This window comes from Dendrobates tinctorius, unplaced genomic scaffold, assembly GCF_039654945.1.
Source record: "Dendrobates tinctorius isolate UK_male_01 unplaced genomic scaffold, ASM3965494v1 ptg000060l, whole genome shotgun sequence".
Taxonomy (NCBI): Eukaryota; Metazoa; Chordata; class Amphibia; order Anura; family Dendrobatidae; genus Dendrobates; species Dendrobates tinctorius.
The window spans coordinates 16505140-16520765 of NW_027361728.1; the positions used below are offsets into that span (position 1 = coordinate 16505140).

Consider the following 15626-nt stretch of genomic DNA (forward strand, 5'->3'; position numbering starts at 1 on the left):
ATGAAAGAATAAACTTCTGAAAGTTCAGTGAGCACAGTGTGTAACAAAGAGATCCCAGTGTAAGTAGTGCAGCCTGATGTAGGAGCTCGGTCCTGGCGGCTGTCTACCACACAGCCAAGCCATTCAGCGCCGAGTCAAGCCTGGTTTTCATTGAGTGCTCAGGGGCAAAGGCTGGTCACAGGCTGTGCGCTGAGGTTAGCAAGCCTCAATTCTCAGTGTGGAACAAGGAATGGACCTAATTGTCAGTTATGCATGAATAATGACTGCGCTATGTCTGTATGGGGTTATGTCTTTTTCGCACTGAATAACTACGGAGGGAATGGAAAGTTGAGACACTCAGTGCAGATTTTTCAGGAAGAAGGTTGTTTACAGCTAGAAATCACATGGAAACATCTGAGCTGGTGCTTTCTTTTTTGTTTCGCATGTTTTGTCAATGATCTGACTTCATCAGGATTTTTCCTTTTCTTCAGATGAAATTATGCAGCAAGAGATCAGGCCACTGCTCGCTGTCGATATTATGGAACAACTGCACAGACAGTTTGCTACCTTGCCAGGTAAGTTCTCCATTGTTCTGTCAAATGTGTGTAAGGCCTCATTCAGATGTCCGAGAGTCTTCACGTATGTAAAAAATGGTGCTGGTGTCATCAGTATTTTGGATCTGAGGTTCATCGATAAAAGGTCATCGAGGGCCGTAAACGGCCTAAGGGACTGAGGTTCCCCATCCGTGGCTTAGGCAGTCTGACTTTAGACAGATATTCCCGCATTTCAGATTAATTTTTGGGGAGATCTATGGGAGTATAATGTAGAGTAATAGTCATAAAAAACCTTTAGTATTTTTTTGTTTTTCTGTGTTAACCGCTTTTCATAAATTATTCTTAAAAGATGGCTAGGAGATGAGCCCTAATAATTGTAGCTAGGAGATTTCCAGTGCTCTCTCCCACCTCAAAATATTTCTGCTTAATAAAGAATCTTTTATTATCTTTTCCCTTTTAATAAATGATCTCTATATAATTTCTAGGTCTCTTCCCAATTTCATCTTGTACTTCTGGATGAATTGCTAAAAAATAGATGTTCTGAATTATTTACTTCTTCCTGAAGCTTGCTTGTTACGATTTTAGTTTTAAATTTGCAAATCACCTTGCTTAGTATTCCTCTAATAAATGCCTTTATTGCATCCCACAATATGTTTATGGAAGTCTATCCTATATTGATATCAAAATACTCCTCATGATAATTTATAATATTCTCCCTCTTTATTAATTGAAGCCAGAAGAGGTCGCTGAGCGAGACCCCCTCTTGGTCAGTTGCCTCTCTTAGATTTATCTTAACTCTAATAGGTGAATAATCTGAAAAACTTCTCGTCAAATATTCTACACCAGCAATTACAGCTACCATAGATTCAGCTCCAGCCGCTAGGTCTATCCTAGACAACGTATGGTGAGATGAGGAATAACAAGACTATGTCTTATCTTTAGGGTTTCTTACTCTCCATATATTGTTATATACCATCTCGTGTAAAACTGATGCCATTGAGGTAGGAGAAACTGATTCAACAATGTTACCTGTATGAAATGTATCCCAAGAAGGGTGGAAATAATTGTTAAAATCACCAATAATGAGAACAGTGCTAGGGAGCAGGTGGCATGAAACAAAAGATCTTTTTTCACCAGAATAGGGGGGAGGAATATAGAGGGCAACCAGTATTATAGTTACATTTAAGATGGAGCACACAAGACATACACATCTCCCATCTGCATCTATGGATGACTTAATATAACTAAAGGGTTGGAGTGGTGTACTAATATACTCAACCCACGGACATGAGTTGAGTAAACTGAATGGTAGGAATATCCCACTCATGGACAACTACGGATTTGAATCTTATCTTTTATCAATTGTGTCTCAGAGAGGCATATTATAGAAGGCTGGAATTGTCGAGTAGTGAGATGATTACATATCTATTATTTGCAACCTCCATACCTCTCACATTCCATGCAACAACGTTTACATTTTGAGATATATTATAATTAGAGACAAATAAATGTAGGGGAATATGAGACGCAACGGACCACAAGATGCACCCCCAGTTTATAGGAGGAAAAAATAATTTTTAACCTGTTATCAGGATCAGGCATGTCAGGAGTCGCAGGTACATCTTACAGTCCATATGTAGCCTACCGGGGGGTTGGCAGCGGTGGAGGGAGGCAATAGCAGGGTCACATTTGTGTCATTTGAGAGCAGAAGTGGGGCAATGCTGTGGGCCCTGGGCTAGGAGGAGGGAGGTCCCGGCGGTGTGAGGCAGGAGCGGAGTTCCCGTTGCGCACATTGATCTCGCAACATGCTTCAGGAAAATGGCACAGCTTGTTGGCGCTTTCGCAGATTGAGATCTCAGGTCAATGACACACAACCGGCGCCACTTTCCTGAAGGCACCGTGAAGCCAATGTCCGCTCCTGCCACCGCCTCTTACAGCGGCAACTCTGCTCCATCGCCAAACCCCACACCCATGTTATGCTACATTTGGACTATAAGATGCACCCTCATTTTCCTCCCAAATTTGAGGAAAAAAGTGCATCTTATAATCCAAAAATATGGTATAACACATAGATACTCACTGAATATATGTTGTGTTCCAAAGTAAAGTAATCCATGCATAAATACCTTTTTTATATCGGTTCACAAGAAGAAATGTGTAGAATAAGACAGGGAGGGGGGAGCAGTTGAATAAGCCCCGCCCAGCAGACCGGACAGCGGCAGTTTACATAAATCTGAACTGATATAGAAAAGCTATTTATGCATGAAAGGTGGCGGGGTCAGGGGGAAGCAAAAGTACTAAGAGAATCCTTATGTGACACACAATTGAATGATATCATTATATGATATCTCAAAAAAGGGGTGACAGATTCCCTTTAATGATGTGCTTTGGGGCGGCATGTGGGGGGTCTCCATGTGGTGCTCTGATTATGTTGTATGGTTTCTGATTATTATATGTCTGCACCTGCGCTGCAGCATGCTCGCATGTACAATGTTCATTAAATTGTTTTATTTAGTCATATACATTGATTGTGAAAAAAAAAATATTTCTCAAAATGGCACCAGCCATGCCTGGCAGTAGCATCTATTGGCGTTCCAATAGATGCTACTGCACAGGCGCCGCCAGCTCCATCTTGGTGGAGACCATTATATTTTCTTCCAGAAAAATGGCGCCGGCGCTTGCACAGTAGCATCTATTGGATCGCTGATAGATACTACTGCGCAGGTGTAGCCGGTGCCATTTTGAGAGATTTTTTTGTGTATGACTAAATAAAACAATTTAATGCACATTATACATGCGATCATGCTTCAGATCAGGCGCCGTGACCAATGCCTGCCTGCTGAAGTTGATTTTTTTTTCAGACCTTTTTGAGACTGCCCATACGTATATTCATGAAGGTCAGAGTGAAACTGCTGCAAGTACATCACATGCAGTTGGTTCTACAGGTAAAGGCTAACAGTCCGCATATCTCAGATCAGTGTCCAGCTGCACACCTGCACTCAACTGGGAAGAATTTTAGGAGAAGTAGGATGGATAGTGCTGGAGGAGATAGTTGCCATCTTAAAAGCATCCTGTCGAACATGTAGTGCCTGGCCCCCCTAGCTGTTCCTTTGGTCCCATACGACACACGAGCCTCTCTGGCAAAGCGTTCTAGGCGTGTAGCAACATCCGTCACTTTGTCTTTTTGAGACAGCTCCATGTTGGAGAGCACAAGCTCACATCACGCTCTGCTCTTCTGGCTGATCTTAATGCAGATTTTCATACACTTAACAGGGTGTGGGGCCATACGACTAGAGCAGAGAGCTTGCAGGAGACTTTTAAAGTAGATTCAACCAAAATCCAGGTGTTGATATCCGGATAAATAAAGGATTGTTGCAGGAATTCCTCTACACGTCTGCTCACATATCCTTGCAGGCCAACCCCCCTAAGTTTTTACCATGAGTGATTTTCATATACAATGAGGAAAATAAGTATTTGATAAACTGCCGATTTTGCAAGTATTCCCACCTACAAAGAGGAAGAAGGTCTGTAATTTTTATCATAGTTATACTTCAACTGTGAGAGACAAAATCTAAAGAAAAATCCAGAAAATCACATTGTATGATTTTTACATAATTAATTTGTGTTTTATTGCATTAAATAAGTATTTGACATGATAGAAAAATAGAACGTAATATTTGGTACAGAAACCTTTGTTTTGCATTTACAAAGGTCAGACATTTCCTGCAGTTCTTGACCAAGTTTGCACACACTACAGCAGGGATTTTGGCCCACTCCTCCATACAGATCTTTTCCAGATTTGCAGGTTTCGGGGCTCTCGCTGTGCAACATTAAGTTTCGGCTCCCTCCAGTTTTCTGTTGGTTTAAGGTCTGGAGACTGGCTAGGGCATTCTTGTACCCTGAAATTCTTCTTATGGAGCCACTCCTTAGTTGCCCTGGCTATGTGTTTTGGGTCATTGTCATGATGGAAGTTCCAGCCACAATGCTCTTACTGAGGGAAGGAGGTTGTTGGCCAAAACCTTGCAATACATGACCCAATCGATCCTCCTTTCAGTACGGTGCAGTCGTCCTTTTCCCTTTGCAGAAAATCACCGCCAAAGTGTGATGTTTCCCTCACCATGCTTCACGGTTGGGACGGTGATATTCAAGTTGTACTCATCCTTCTTCTTTCTTCAAACACGGTGAGTATAGTTGATACCAAAAAATTCTATTTTTGTCGCATCTGACCACATGACCTTCTCCCATGCATCCGCTGAATCATCCAGGTGGTCATTGGCAAACTTCAGGGGCCTGGACATGTGCTGGTGTGAGCAGGGGGACCTTGCATGCCCTGCAAAATTTTAATCCATGACAGCGTACTGTGTTAATGTAATAGCAGTAATGTTTGACTCTGTGGTCCTAGGTCTCTTCAGGTCATTGACCAGGTCCTCCCATGTAGTTCTGAGCTGAATCGTCCTTACCCCGCGAGGTGAGATCTTGCGTGGCGTCCCAGACTGACAAAGATTGACAGTCATCTTGTGTTTCTTTTATTTTCTAATAATTGTGCCAACAGTTGTTGCCTTCTCACCAAGCTGCTTGTCTATTGTCTTGTAGCCCAACCCAGCCTTTTGCAGGTCTACAATTTTGTCATTAGTGTCCTTAGCATCCTTTGACTGCTCTTTGGTCTTGGCCATGGTGGAGAGGTTGCATTGTGATTTATTGTGTGTGGATAGGTATTTTTATACAGGTAACTAGTGCAAACAAGAGCAATTAATACCGGCAATGAGTGCAAAGTAGGAGGGCTTCTTAAAGAAAAACTAACAGGTCTGTGAGAGCCAGAATTCTTTTTGGTTGATAGGTGATCAAATATTTATTTCAGACAATAAAATGCAATTTAATTATTTTAAAATCATACAATGTGATTTTCTGGTTTTTCCTTTTAGAGGTGTAACTTCGATAAAAATTTCAGATCTCTCCATTCTTTTTAGGTGGGAAAACTTGCAAAATTGGCAGTGTATCAAATACTTATTTTCACTATTGTATATATCTGTCAATCTCTCTCTCTCTCTCTCTCTCTCTATGTACAGCTCTGGCAAAAATTAAGAGACCACTTTCAAATGTTCATTTTGTCTGATTTTTCTCTTTATAGGTATATTTTTTGAGTAAAATGCAAATTATTCTTTTAGTCTATAAACTTCTGACAACATGTCTCTGAATTTCCAAGCAATAAATTTTGTTTTTTTTTGAGACAAAGAAAAATGGTAAAAAAACAAACAAAAAAACAGTGCTTTCAGACCTCCTACTCATTTAGAAACAACTATACTAATGTTTTAACTCAGGAAGAGTTCAGAAATCAATATTTTGTGGAATAACCATGATTTTTAAAAATAGCTTTCATGCGTCTTGGCATGTTTTCCACCAGTCTTTCACACTGCTTCTGGCGCAAAAAGTAAGCAGTTCTGCTTTGTTTGATGGCTTGTGACTATCCATCATCTGCTTGACTACATGCCAGACGATTTCATTGGGGTTCAGGTCTTGAGAATGGGCTGCCCATGACAGGGTTTTGATGTGGTTGTCTCTTAATTTTTGCCAGAGTTATATATATATATATATATATATATATATATATATATATATATATATATATATATATATATATATATATATATATATATATATATATATATATATATATATATAGTTTACATACACTACTTTATGTAAAAAGACACATGTGCATGTTTTTCTCAATATCTGACATGAAATCAGGATAAACCTTTCCCGTTTTAGGTCAATTAAAATTACCATAATTAATACTTGCCAAGTTCCAGAATAATGAGAGAGAGAGAATGTTTAAGGCATTTTTATTACTTACTGCAAAGTCAAAAGTTTACATACATTTCATTAGTATTTGGTACCATTACTCTTAAACAATGACTTGGGTCAAACTTTTTGAGATAACCTTCCACAAGCTTCTCACAATAGTTGGTTCTAATTTGGACCCATTCCTCCTGACAAAACTGATGTAACTGATCCAGGTTTGTAGTGCACCTTGCTCGCACCTACCTTTTCAGCTTTGCCCATAAATTTTCAATAGGATTACAATCAGCGCTGTCACTGGGTTACCCCGAAAGTATGGAACCAGAAGACCACAGCGTCTGATTGCTCCTACTCCGGCGCTGAGAAGAAGCACTTCTCCTTCATTTTAAATGTGTTTATTCCTTCTGGCAGACCAGGGGTTAATCGACAATGTTGGAAATCCCTGTGCTCACAGTTGAGCTTGGTTAGCCACTGCTTATCCCTTTATAATCTGGGCTCTGATACAAATTCTTGTCAGAGTTAGCTTTATTGCTGCATGGCTAATGGCGGGAGAGGAGAGCTGGAGGAGTTATTAGTGACTGTTGCTTGGTTTGTGTGCGTGGTAATTCCTTATCCTTTTCTATTTTGGTTTATTCCCCTACCTTCACACCTCGGTGCATTCCTCTGTTATATGTGAGTGAATATTTTGTATGTGTGGAGTTTTCTGTTAACCCTTGTTTGTGATGCCTTGTTTGTCCAGGTGGTGTACTACGGTGCACAGTATCACCCTTCTTCCCTGGTTGGGGGAAAAGATCAGACGGAGTGCTAACTCAGGAGATAAGGCAAGAGCGGAGGCCCCAGAATATTCACCTTTGCAAGTATCTCGGGGAGTAGGGAGAACTAGGACGCCCCCTAGAGTTAGGGATAGGAAGGAGCCTCTGGTCCCGGGTCACCAAACAGCTGTGTTGTTACAAGGGCTTTGTGATGGCCACTCCAAAACATTGACTTTGTTATCCTTAAGCCACTTTGTTACCATTTTGGCAGTATGCTTCTGGTCATTGTCCATTTGGAAGACCCATTTCCACTCAAGCTTTAATTTCCTGGCTGATATGTTGAGATGTTGCTTGAGTATTGCCACATAATCTTTTTTCATGATGCCATCTATTTTGTGAATTGCACCAGTCCCTCCTCCAGCAAAACAACCCCACAACATGGTGCTCCCACCTCCGTGTTTCACAGTTGGAATGGTTGTCTTAGGCTTCCAAGCTTCTCCCTTTTTCCTCCAAACGTAATGATGGTCAATATGCCCCAGAAGTTCAATTTTAGTTTCATCACACCACAGTACATGTCTCCAAAAATTAAAATTAAGGTTTTTGTTCATGTGTGCATTTGTACACATTAATCTAGATTTGTATGCTTCTTTTGGAGAAATGGCTTCTTCCTTTCAGAGTGATCTTTCAGCCCATGTTGGTACAGTACTTGTTTCACTGTGGATATTGAAACAGTCTTACAAGCTTCCACCATCCTCTTCACAAGGTCTTTTGCTTTTGCCTTTGGCTTGATATGCACATGTCAAAGCACGTTCATCTCTGGGACACATAACCCTCTTCCAGAGCGGTATGATGGCTAGACATTCCTATCTTGTTTGTACTTGCGTATAATTGTTTTTACAGATGAACAAGGCTCTTTGAGGTATCTTGAAATTGTACCCAAGGATGAGCCAAACTTGTGAAAGGCCACAATTCTCTTCCTGATATGTTGGCTCATTTCTTTAGACTTTCCCGTGATGCCACACAAAGAAGCAGTGTGTTTCAGGTGTGCATTAAAATACATCCACAGATGTGTCTCTAATTAACTCAGATATTGCCAAAAAAACAGAAGCTTCCGAACACATGACATCATCATATGAACAGTCCCGATTTGTTTAAAGGCATCGTAATCTCAGTGTATGTTAACTGACAAGAAGCATACTGCCAAAATGGTAACAAAGTCGTTTAAAGAGAACCTGTCAGCTGTTTTGGCCGCTATATGATTTGGCCACTGACTTTCAGGGCTTATCTACAGCATTCTATAATGAAAGATAAGAAAAATAAGTTTTATTATTCTCACCCGGGGCAGGGCAGTCTGGTGCGGTTTCATGGGTGTCCCAGGTCCGGGTCTGGCACCTCCCATCTTCTTGCTTTTGAGCAGGCATACTACTCTGCCCTGTTGAGTGCAGAGTAAGGTACTGCAGTATGCTGGTGCTGGGCCTTTCTGACCTTTCCTGGCGCCTGTGCACCACTGCAGTACTTTACTCTGCCCTCAGGAGCGATGAATCAAGCAGGAGGGCGGCAGCGCAGGTGAGTATAATACAATTTATTTTTCTTATCTTTCAGGTCGGACCGGGGGCTTATCTACAACATTATAGAATGCTATAGATAAGCCCTGAAAGGCGGTGGCCGCATCTTATAGCGGCCAAAACATGTGACAAGTTCCCTTTAAGGAAAAAAAAGTCAGTGTTTTGGAGTGGCCATCACAAAGCCCTGATCTCATTTTTGGGCAAAGCTCAAAAGGCAGGTGCAAGCAAGATGACCTACAAACCTGGATCAGTTACACCAGTTTTGTCATGAGGAATGGGCCCAAATTTCGATCCACTATTGTGAGAAGCTTGTGGATATCCCAAATGTTTGACCTATGTCATACAGTTTAACCACTTCGTGACCACCGACGGTAAACGTTGGCGCTAGCAGGGCTTTGTGCAGCGCTGATGTTTGTCTATGGTCAGCGGTTTTGTGCTGATTGGGACCCCCACGTACCTTATAACAAGGGGATCCCAGTACACAGTGCTTCTCATCGAGACCTGATTGGTTGAGGTCCTGATGACATCAGCGTCACACCAGCCGATGAGACAGATCACTGGGAAAGTTCGTTGTAACAACGAACTTTCCCGGCGATTTGCCTCATAGTAACGCTGTTTCTGTGATCTCCTGTCAGTGAGAGATTAGAGGAGAAACAGTGTGACAAGTAAAAAAAACAACTACGGCAGGTTAGAGTTAGTGCTATAGTTAGGGTTACTGTTAGGGTTAGTGCTATAGTTAGGGTTAGTGTTAGGTTAAAGTTACAGTTACTGTTAGGTGTTATGAATGAGTCACCGTAGGAGGCAAAAACAGAAATACTAGCTAAGTCCAGAGAACCAGAGAAGTTGGCAGCTATCGGATTGCAGACCCCTGAACCTAACAACAACAACAACTAGCAGTAGCCGTGGGGGGTTCCTACGGTGCCCTAGACCCCTCGATCACAGCCGGAGAACTACATAGCCTAAAGACAGAAAGGGAAATCTAAACTGCCCCAGAGCAGACCCCAAAGCAATAGGCAGCCCCCAACATATAATGACGGTGAAGCAAGATGAAAAAACACTCACACAGATAGAAAGATAGGCTGAGCAAATGATGGGGCCCAAGCTAACTAAATAGGACAGAATAGAAAAGCTGTCTGCAATCCACCAAAACCCTCTCAAAAACAAGAGCCAACAGACTGATAGGGAAAAAAGCCCTGAAGACGCTAGGCTTCAAAAAGACTATATCAGTACTCAGGTATTTTCTGAAGACAGAGCAAAAAGGAATTCAGCTCACCTGGCAGGGGAAAGCAGAAATCCAGAAAAACAAGGCAAAACAAAACCTAAACACAAATGCAAAAAACAGAGCAGAAAACTTAGCTTTTGAGGAGCAGGAATCAGACTGGTCTCCTAGAATCCCTCAGAGAAATCACCCGCAAGGCAGAAGGGTGTCGGCTGCCTTATATCCAGTCAGCAATTCCAGTCACCCAGTCATCATCATTCTGCTCAGGTGCTTTGTAATCAGCCTCACTACCTCCCTTCACCAGAAGAGGGAGTTCATCAGACCTCAATGGTGAAGGGGAAAATGAACTCACAACAGTACCTCCCCCTTGAGGAGGGGTCACCGAACCCTCATCCACCCCACCAGGGCAATCAGGGTGAGCCCGATGAAAGGCACACACCAATCTTTTGGCATGAATATCAGAGGCAGAGACCCAGGAATTATCCTCCTGACCATAACCCTTCCACTTAACCGGAGGTGCCACCCCAGGAACAACTGGTTCAACAAACCTCTTCAACAAGGACTTATGGAACACATTATGGATTTTAAATGTGACAGGAAGAGCCAAACGAAAAGAGACCGGATTAATAATCTCCAAAATCTTGTAAGGTCCAATAAATCTAGGCTTAAACTTAGGAGAAGCCACCTTCATAGCGATATTTTTTGATGATAACCAAACCATATCACCAACCTTAAACTGGGGACCAATGGTCCTATGTCGGTTGGAAAACCGCTGGGCCTTTTCCTGGGAGAGAGTTAACTTATCCACCACTTGGTCCCAGATCTGGTGCATTCTCTCCACCACAGTGTCAACACCTGGGCAGGCAGAAGGCTCCTCCTGCCCTGAAGAAAATAGAGGATGAAACCCAAAGTTACAAAAAAAAGGGGACATCAAAGTGGCAGAACTAGCTCTATTATTTAAAGCAAATTCGGCCAAGGGCAAAAATGAAACCCAATCATCCTGATCAGCGGAAATAAAACATCTCAAATACGACTCCAAGGTCTGGTTTGTTCTCTCCGTCTGCCCATTGATCTGAGGGTGAAAAGCAGAGGAGAAGGACAACTGAATTCCCAGCTTGGAACAGAAAGTCCTCCAAAATCTAGACACAAACTGAATTCCTCTGTCAGATACAATGTTCGCAGGAATCCCGTGCAAGCGAACCACCTGTTGCAAAAACAGGGGCACCAACTTAGAAGAAGATGGCAACTTAGGGAGTGGTACAAGATGAACCATCTTAGAGAACCTATCACAAATCACCCAAATAGCAGTCATTCTCTGAGAGACAGGCATATCAGAGATGAAATCCATTGAAATATGGGTCCATGGCCTCCTGGGGACCGGCAAAGGCATCAACAACCCACTAGAGAGAGAATAAGGTTTAGACCGGGAGCAAGTCCCACAGGGCTGCACAAAATTCCTGACATCACGAGACAAGGCGGGCCACCAAAAAGACAGACTCACCAGATCTCTAGTACCAAAAATACCTGGATGACCAGCCAATGCAGAGCAATGAACTTCAGACATCACTCTCTTCTTCCACTGGTCAGGAACATACAACTTTCCACTGGGACAACGCTCAGGTTTGTCCTCCTGGAACTCTTCCAGAGCATGTCTCAAATCGGGCGAGATGGCAGAAAGAACTACTCCTTCGCCTAAGATGGTAGCAGGCTTGGTCACCACAGGAGAATCAGCAAAGAAGCTCCTAGAGGGGGCGTCTGCCTTGACATTCTTAGTGCCAGGAAGAAAAGAGACCACAAAATCAAAACGTGTATAAAACAAGGCCCACCTAGCCTGTCTAGGGTTCAAGCGTTTGGCTGACTCCAGGTAAATCAAATTCTTGTGGTCAGTGAGGACCACGACTTGATGTTTAGCTCCCTCCAACCAATGTCTCCACTTCTCAAATGCCCATTTCATGGCTAACAGTATGATGTGGGGAATCGGGAAGTTACGTTCAGATGGAGAGAACTTTCGGGAAAAGAAAGCACAGGGATTCATTTTAGATGTTACAGGATCCTTTTGGGACAAAACAGCTCCTGCACCAATCTCAGAAGTGTCCACGTCTACCTGGAACGGGAGTGAGACATCAGGTTGCCGCAAAACCGGGGCAGAAGTGAATCTTCGCTTCAGCTCCTGAAAGGAAGAAACAGCCTCCAGAGACCAATTCAGCACATCAGCACCCTTCTTAGTCAGATCAGTCAATGGCTTGGCAATACTAGAAAATTTTGCTATAAATTTCCGATAAAAATTAGCAAAACCCAAAAACTTCTGGAGGGCCTTCAAAGAAGTGGGCTGAACCCAATCATAAATGGCCTGTACCTTGGCCGGGTCCATTTCAATAGTTGACGGAGACAAAATGAATCACAAAAATGAAATCCTCTGTACCCCAAAAAGGCATTTCGATCCTTTGACATACAGGGAATTCTCCCTCAAGATCCGGAACACAGTCCGAACATGTTCCACATGAGAATCCCAATCCTTGGAGAAGATCAAAATATCATCCAGATAGATAATCAAAAATTTATCCACAAAGTCTCGGAAAATGTCGTTCATGAAGCACTGGAAGACAGAAGGGGCATTAGTGAGCCCAAAAGGCATCACCAGGTACTCAAAATGTCCCTCCGGAGTATTAAACGCCGTCTTCCATTCATCCCCATGCTTAATGCGGATAAGATTATACGCCCCCCTGAGGTCAAGCTTGGTAAACCAGCAAGCACCTTTAACTCTGGAGAATAGATCTGAAATCAGGGGTAACGGATACTGATATTTAATAGTAATTTTGTTGAGGGCACGATAATCAATACAAGACCTTAATGAACCATCCTTTTTGGCCACGAAAAAAAAACGGCACCTAAGGGTGAAGAGGATGGTCTAATATGACCCTTCTCCAATGCCTCCTTAATATAGGATCGCATAGCCTCGTGCTCGGGTACAGATAAATTGAAGAGCCGACACTTGGGAAATTTACACCCCGGGCTCAGTTCAATTCACAGTCATAACTCCTATGAGGAGGCAAAGCCGCAGACTCATTCTCACTAAATACATCATAAAAGTCCGCCAAATAGTCAGGAACATCATGCGACTGAGGAGAGGGGAAAAAAAACGGAGCCTCACTAAGGGCTCACCGACAACCCCAACTCACCACAGACACAGATTTCCAATCCAAAACTGGATTATGAATTTGCAACCAGGGAAACCCCAGAACAATGGTATCATTCAAATTATGCAACACCAAAAATCTGCAATTTTCTTGATGGTCTGGGGTGACCCGCATTACCACCTGGGTCCAAAACAGAGGTTTATTTTTCGCCAAAGGAATAGCATCAATCCCCCTCAAAGGGATAGGCCTCCGCAGAGGTGTCATTGGAAATCCAGAACGTTTAGCAAAATCCAAGTCCATTAGGTTCAGGGCTGCTCCCGAATCCACAAAAGCCTTGGCGGAAAATGTGGACGGAGCAGATCAGAGTAATTGCCAGAAGAAACTTAGGTTGAACACCACCCACAGAAAACGTGTGTGCAAAACGTTTCTCTCGTTTAGGGCAGACAGAAATAATATGCGAGGCATCTCCACAAAAAAAAACAGCTTATTACGCCTTCTGAACTCCTGACGTTGCTCCCTGGACAAAACTCTATCACATTGCATAGGTTCAGACACTTGTTCAACAGGTGGCAACACCTCTCGTGCAGTCCTGCGTTCACGTAAACGCCGATCAACCTGAATGGCTAATGACATAGAATCGTCAAGACCAGAGGGAACAGGAAATCCCACCATAGTATCTTTTACGGCTTCTAACAAACCCTTCCGAAAGAGAGCTGCCAAGGCATTATCATTCCAGGTAGTAAGGACGACCCACTTTCGGAATTTTTGACAGTACAATTCTGCAGAATCTCGACCCTGGCTCAATGCCAACATTGTCTTTTCAGCCTGATCAATAGCATTAGGTTCGTCATACAACAACCCAAAAGCTTGAAAAAATGCGTTCACATTAGACAGAATAGGATCATCTGGTTTCAACGAAACCGCCCAATCCTGGGGATCGCCACACAGCAAAGAGATGACAATTTTAACCTGCTGCGCGGAGCTCCCTGACGAGTTAGGCTTCAAGGCAAAAAATAACTTACAATTATTTTTGAAATTCAAAAATTTAGACCGATCCCCAAAAAACACATCAGGAGTAGGGATCTTTGGTTCAGCAGCATGTGAATGAGCAAGGTAGGCGGAAATTCCCCGCACTTCCGCAGCGAGCTGCTCCACACGATCAGACAATTGCTTTATCTCCATTGAGAGAAAAAAAAATTCCCCCTACGGCCTCAGAGATATAGAGGAAAAAATATACACACTTTTTTTTTTTTTTGCAATTCTTTCCTGCTATTGAGCACCCTAGGATCTGCGGTATGGCGGGTGATTCTGTTATGAATGAGTCACCGTAGGAGGCAAAAAACAGAAATACTAGCTAAGTCCAGAGAACCAGAGAAGTTGGCAGCTATCGGATTGCAGACCCCTGAACCTAACAACAACAACTAGCAGTAGCCGTGGGGGGTTCCTACGGTGCCCTAGACCCCTTGATCACAGCCGGAGAACTACATAGTCTAAAGACAGAAAGGGAAGTCTAAACTGCCCCAGAGCAGACCCCAAAGCAATAGGCAGCCCCCAACATATAATGACGGTGAAGCAAGATGAAAAAACACTCACACAGATAGAAAGATAGGCTGAGCAAATGATGGGGCCCAAGCTAACTAAATAGGACAGAATAGAAAAGCTGCTGTCTGCAATCCGCCAAAACCCTCTCAAAAACCAAGAGCCAACAGACTGATAGGGAAAAAAGCACTGAAGACGCTAGGCTTCAAAAAGACTATATCAGTACTCAGGTATTTTCTGAAGACCGAGCAAAAAGGAATTCAGCTTGCCCAGCATGGGAAGGCAGAAATCCAGAAAAACAAGGCAAAACAAAACCAAAACACAAATGCAAAAAACAGAGCAGAAAACTTAGCTTTTGAGGAGCAGGAATCAGACTGGTCTCCTAGAATCCCTCAGAGAAATCACCCGCAAGGCAGAAGGGTGTTGGCTTCCTTATATCCAGTCAGCAATTCCAGTCACCCAGTCATCATCATTATGCTCAGGTGCTTTGTAATCAGCCTCACTACCTTCCTTCACCAGAAGAGGGAGTTCATCAGACCTCAATGGTGAAGGGAAAAATGAACTCGCAACAGTTAGGGTTACTGTTAGGCTAAAGTTAGGGTTACTGTTAGGGTTAGGGTTACTGTTATACTAAAGTTAGGTTTAGGGTTACTGTTAGTCTAAAGTTAGGGTTAGGTGTTATGAGCTCATTTTCTGCTCCACCAGTTGAGAGTTCTTCTTCCATTCTCCCTCTGGTGGTGACAGGAGGTAGTGAGGTTGGTTTAAGTGGTAGTGATCTGCCACCTGATGAGGAGGATAACGATTGGATCTCTGGAGTATCAGACTGGATATAAGACAGCCGACACCTTATCTTGGTGCTGGTTATTCAGTCTGCTTCTCAGGTCTTGGACTTCAGCTCTCTTCCAGTCTTCTCAAGTTAAGTTTGTTTTTTGCTAATGTTCACACTTGCGCTTGTTGGTCAATTCAGTTTCTTGTGTGGTCAGCTTTCCCCTGCTGGGGCTATGCTGAACTTCCACTCCTATCTATCTGTATTTGCCAATTTGCCTTTTTGTCCCTTATTAGATTGGCCTCTTTTTGCTCTG

General features: G+C 42.9%; 1 protein-coding gene across 4 annotated transcripts in view; it reads left to right on the forward strand.

The window, feature by feature from the left end:
• The window catches only part of MCF2L2 (MCF.2 cell line derived transforming sequence-like 2), a 474009-nt gene that overhangs the window by 48651 nt on the left and 409732 nt on the right, over positions 1 to 15626 (forward strand). For all 4 annotated transcript variants that reach the window (XM_073578748.1, XM_073578751.1, XM_073578750.1 and 1 more), the window contains exon 2: positions 471 to 554. In XM_073578748.1, coding sequence (XP_073434849.1) covers positions 471 to 554 — 84 coding nt within the window. The remainder of the gene's footprint in view (positions 1 to 470; positions 555 to 15626) is intronic.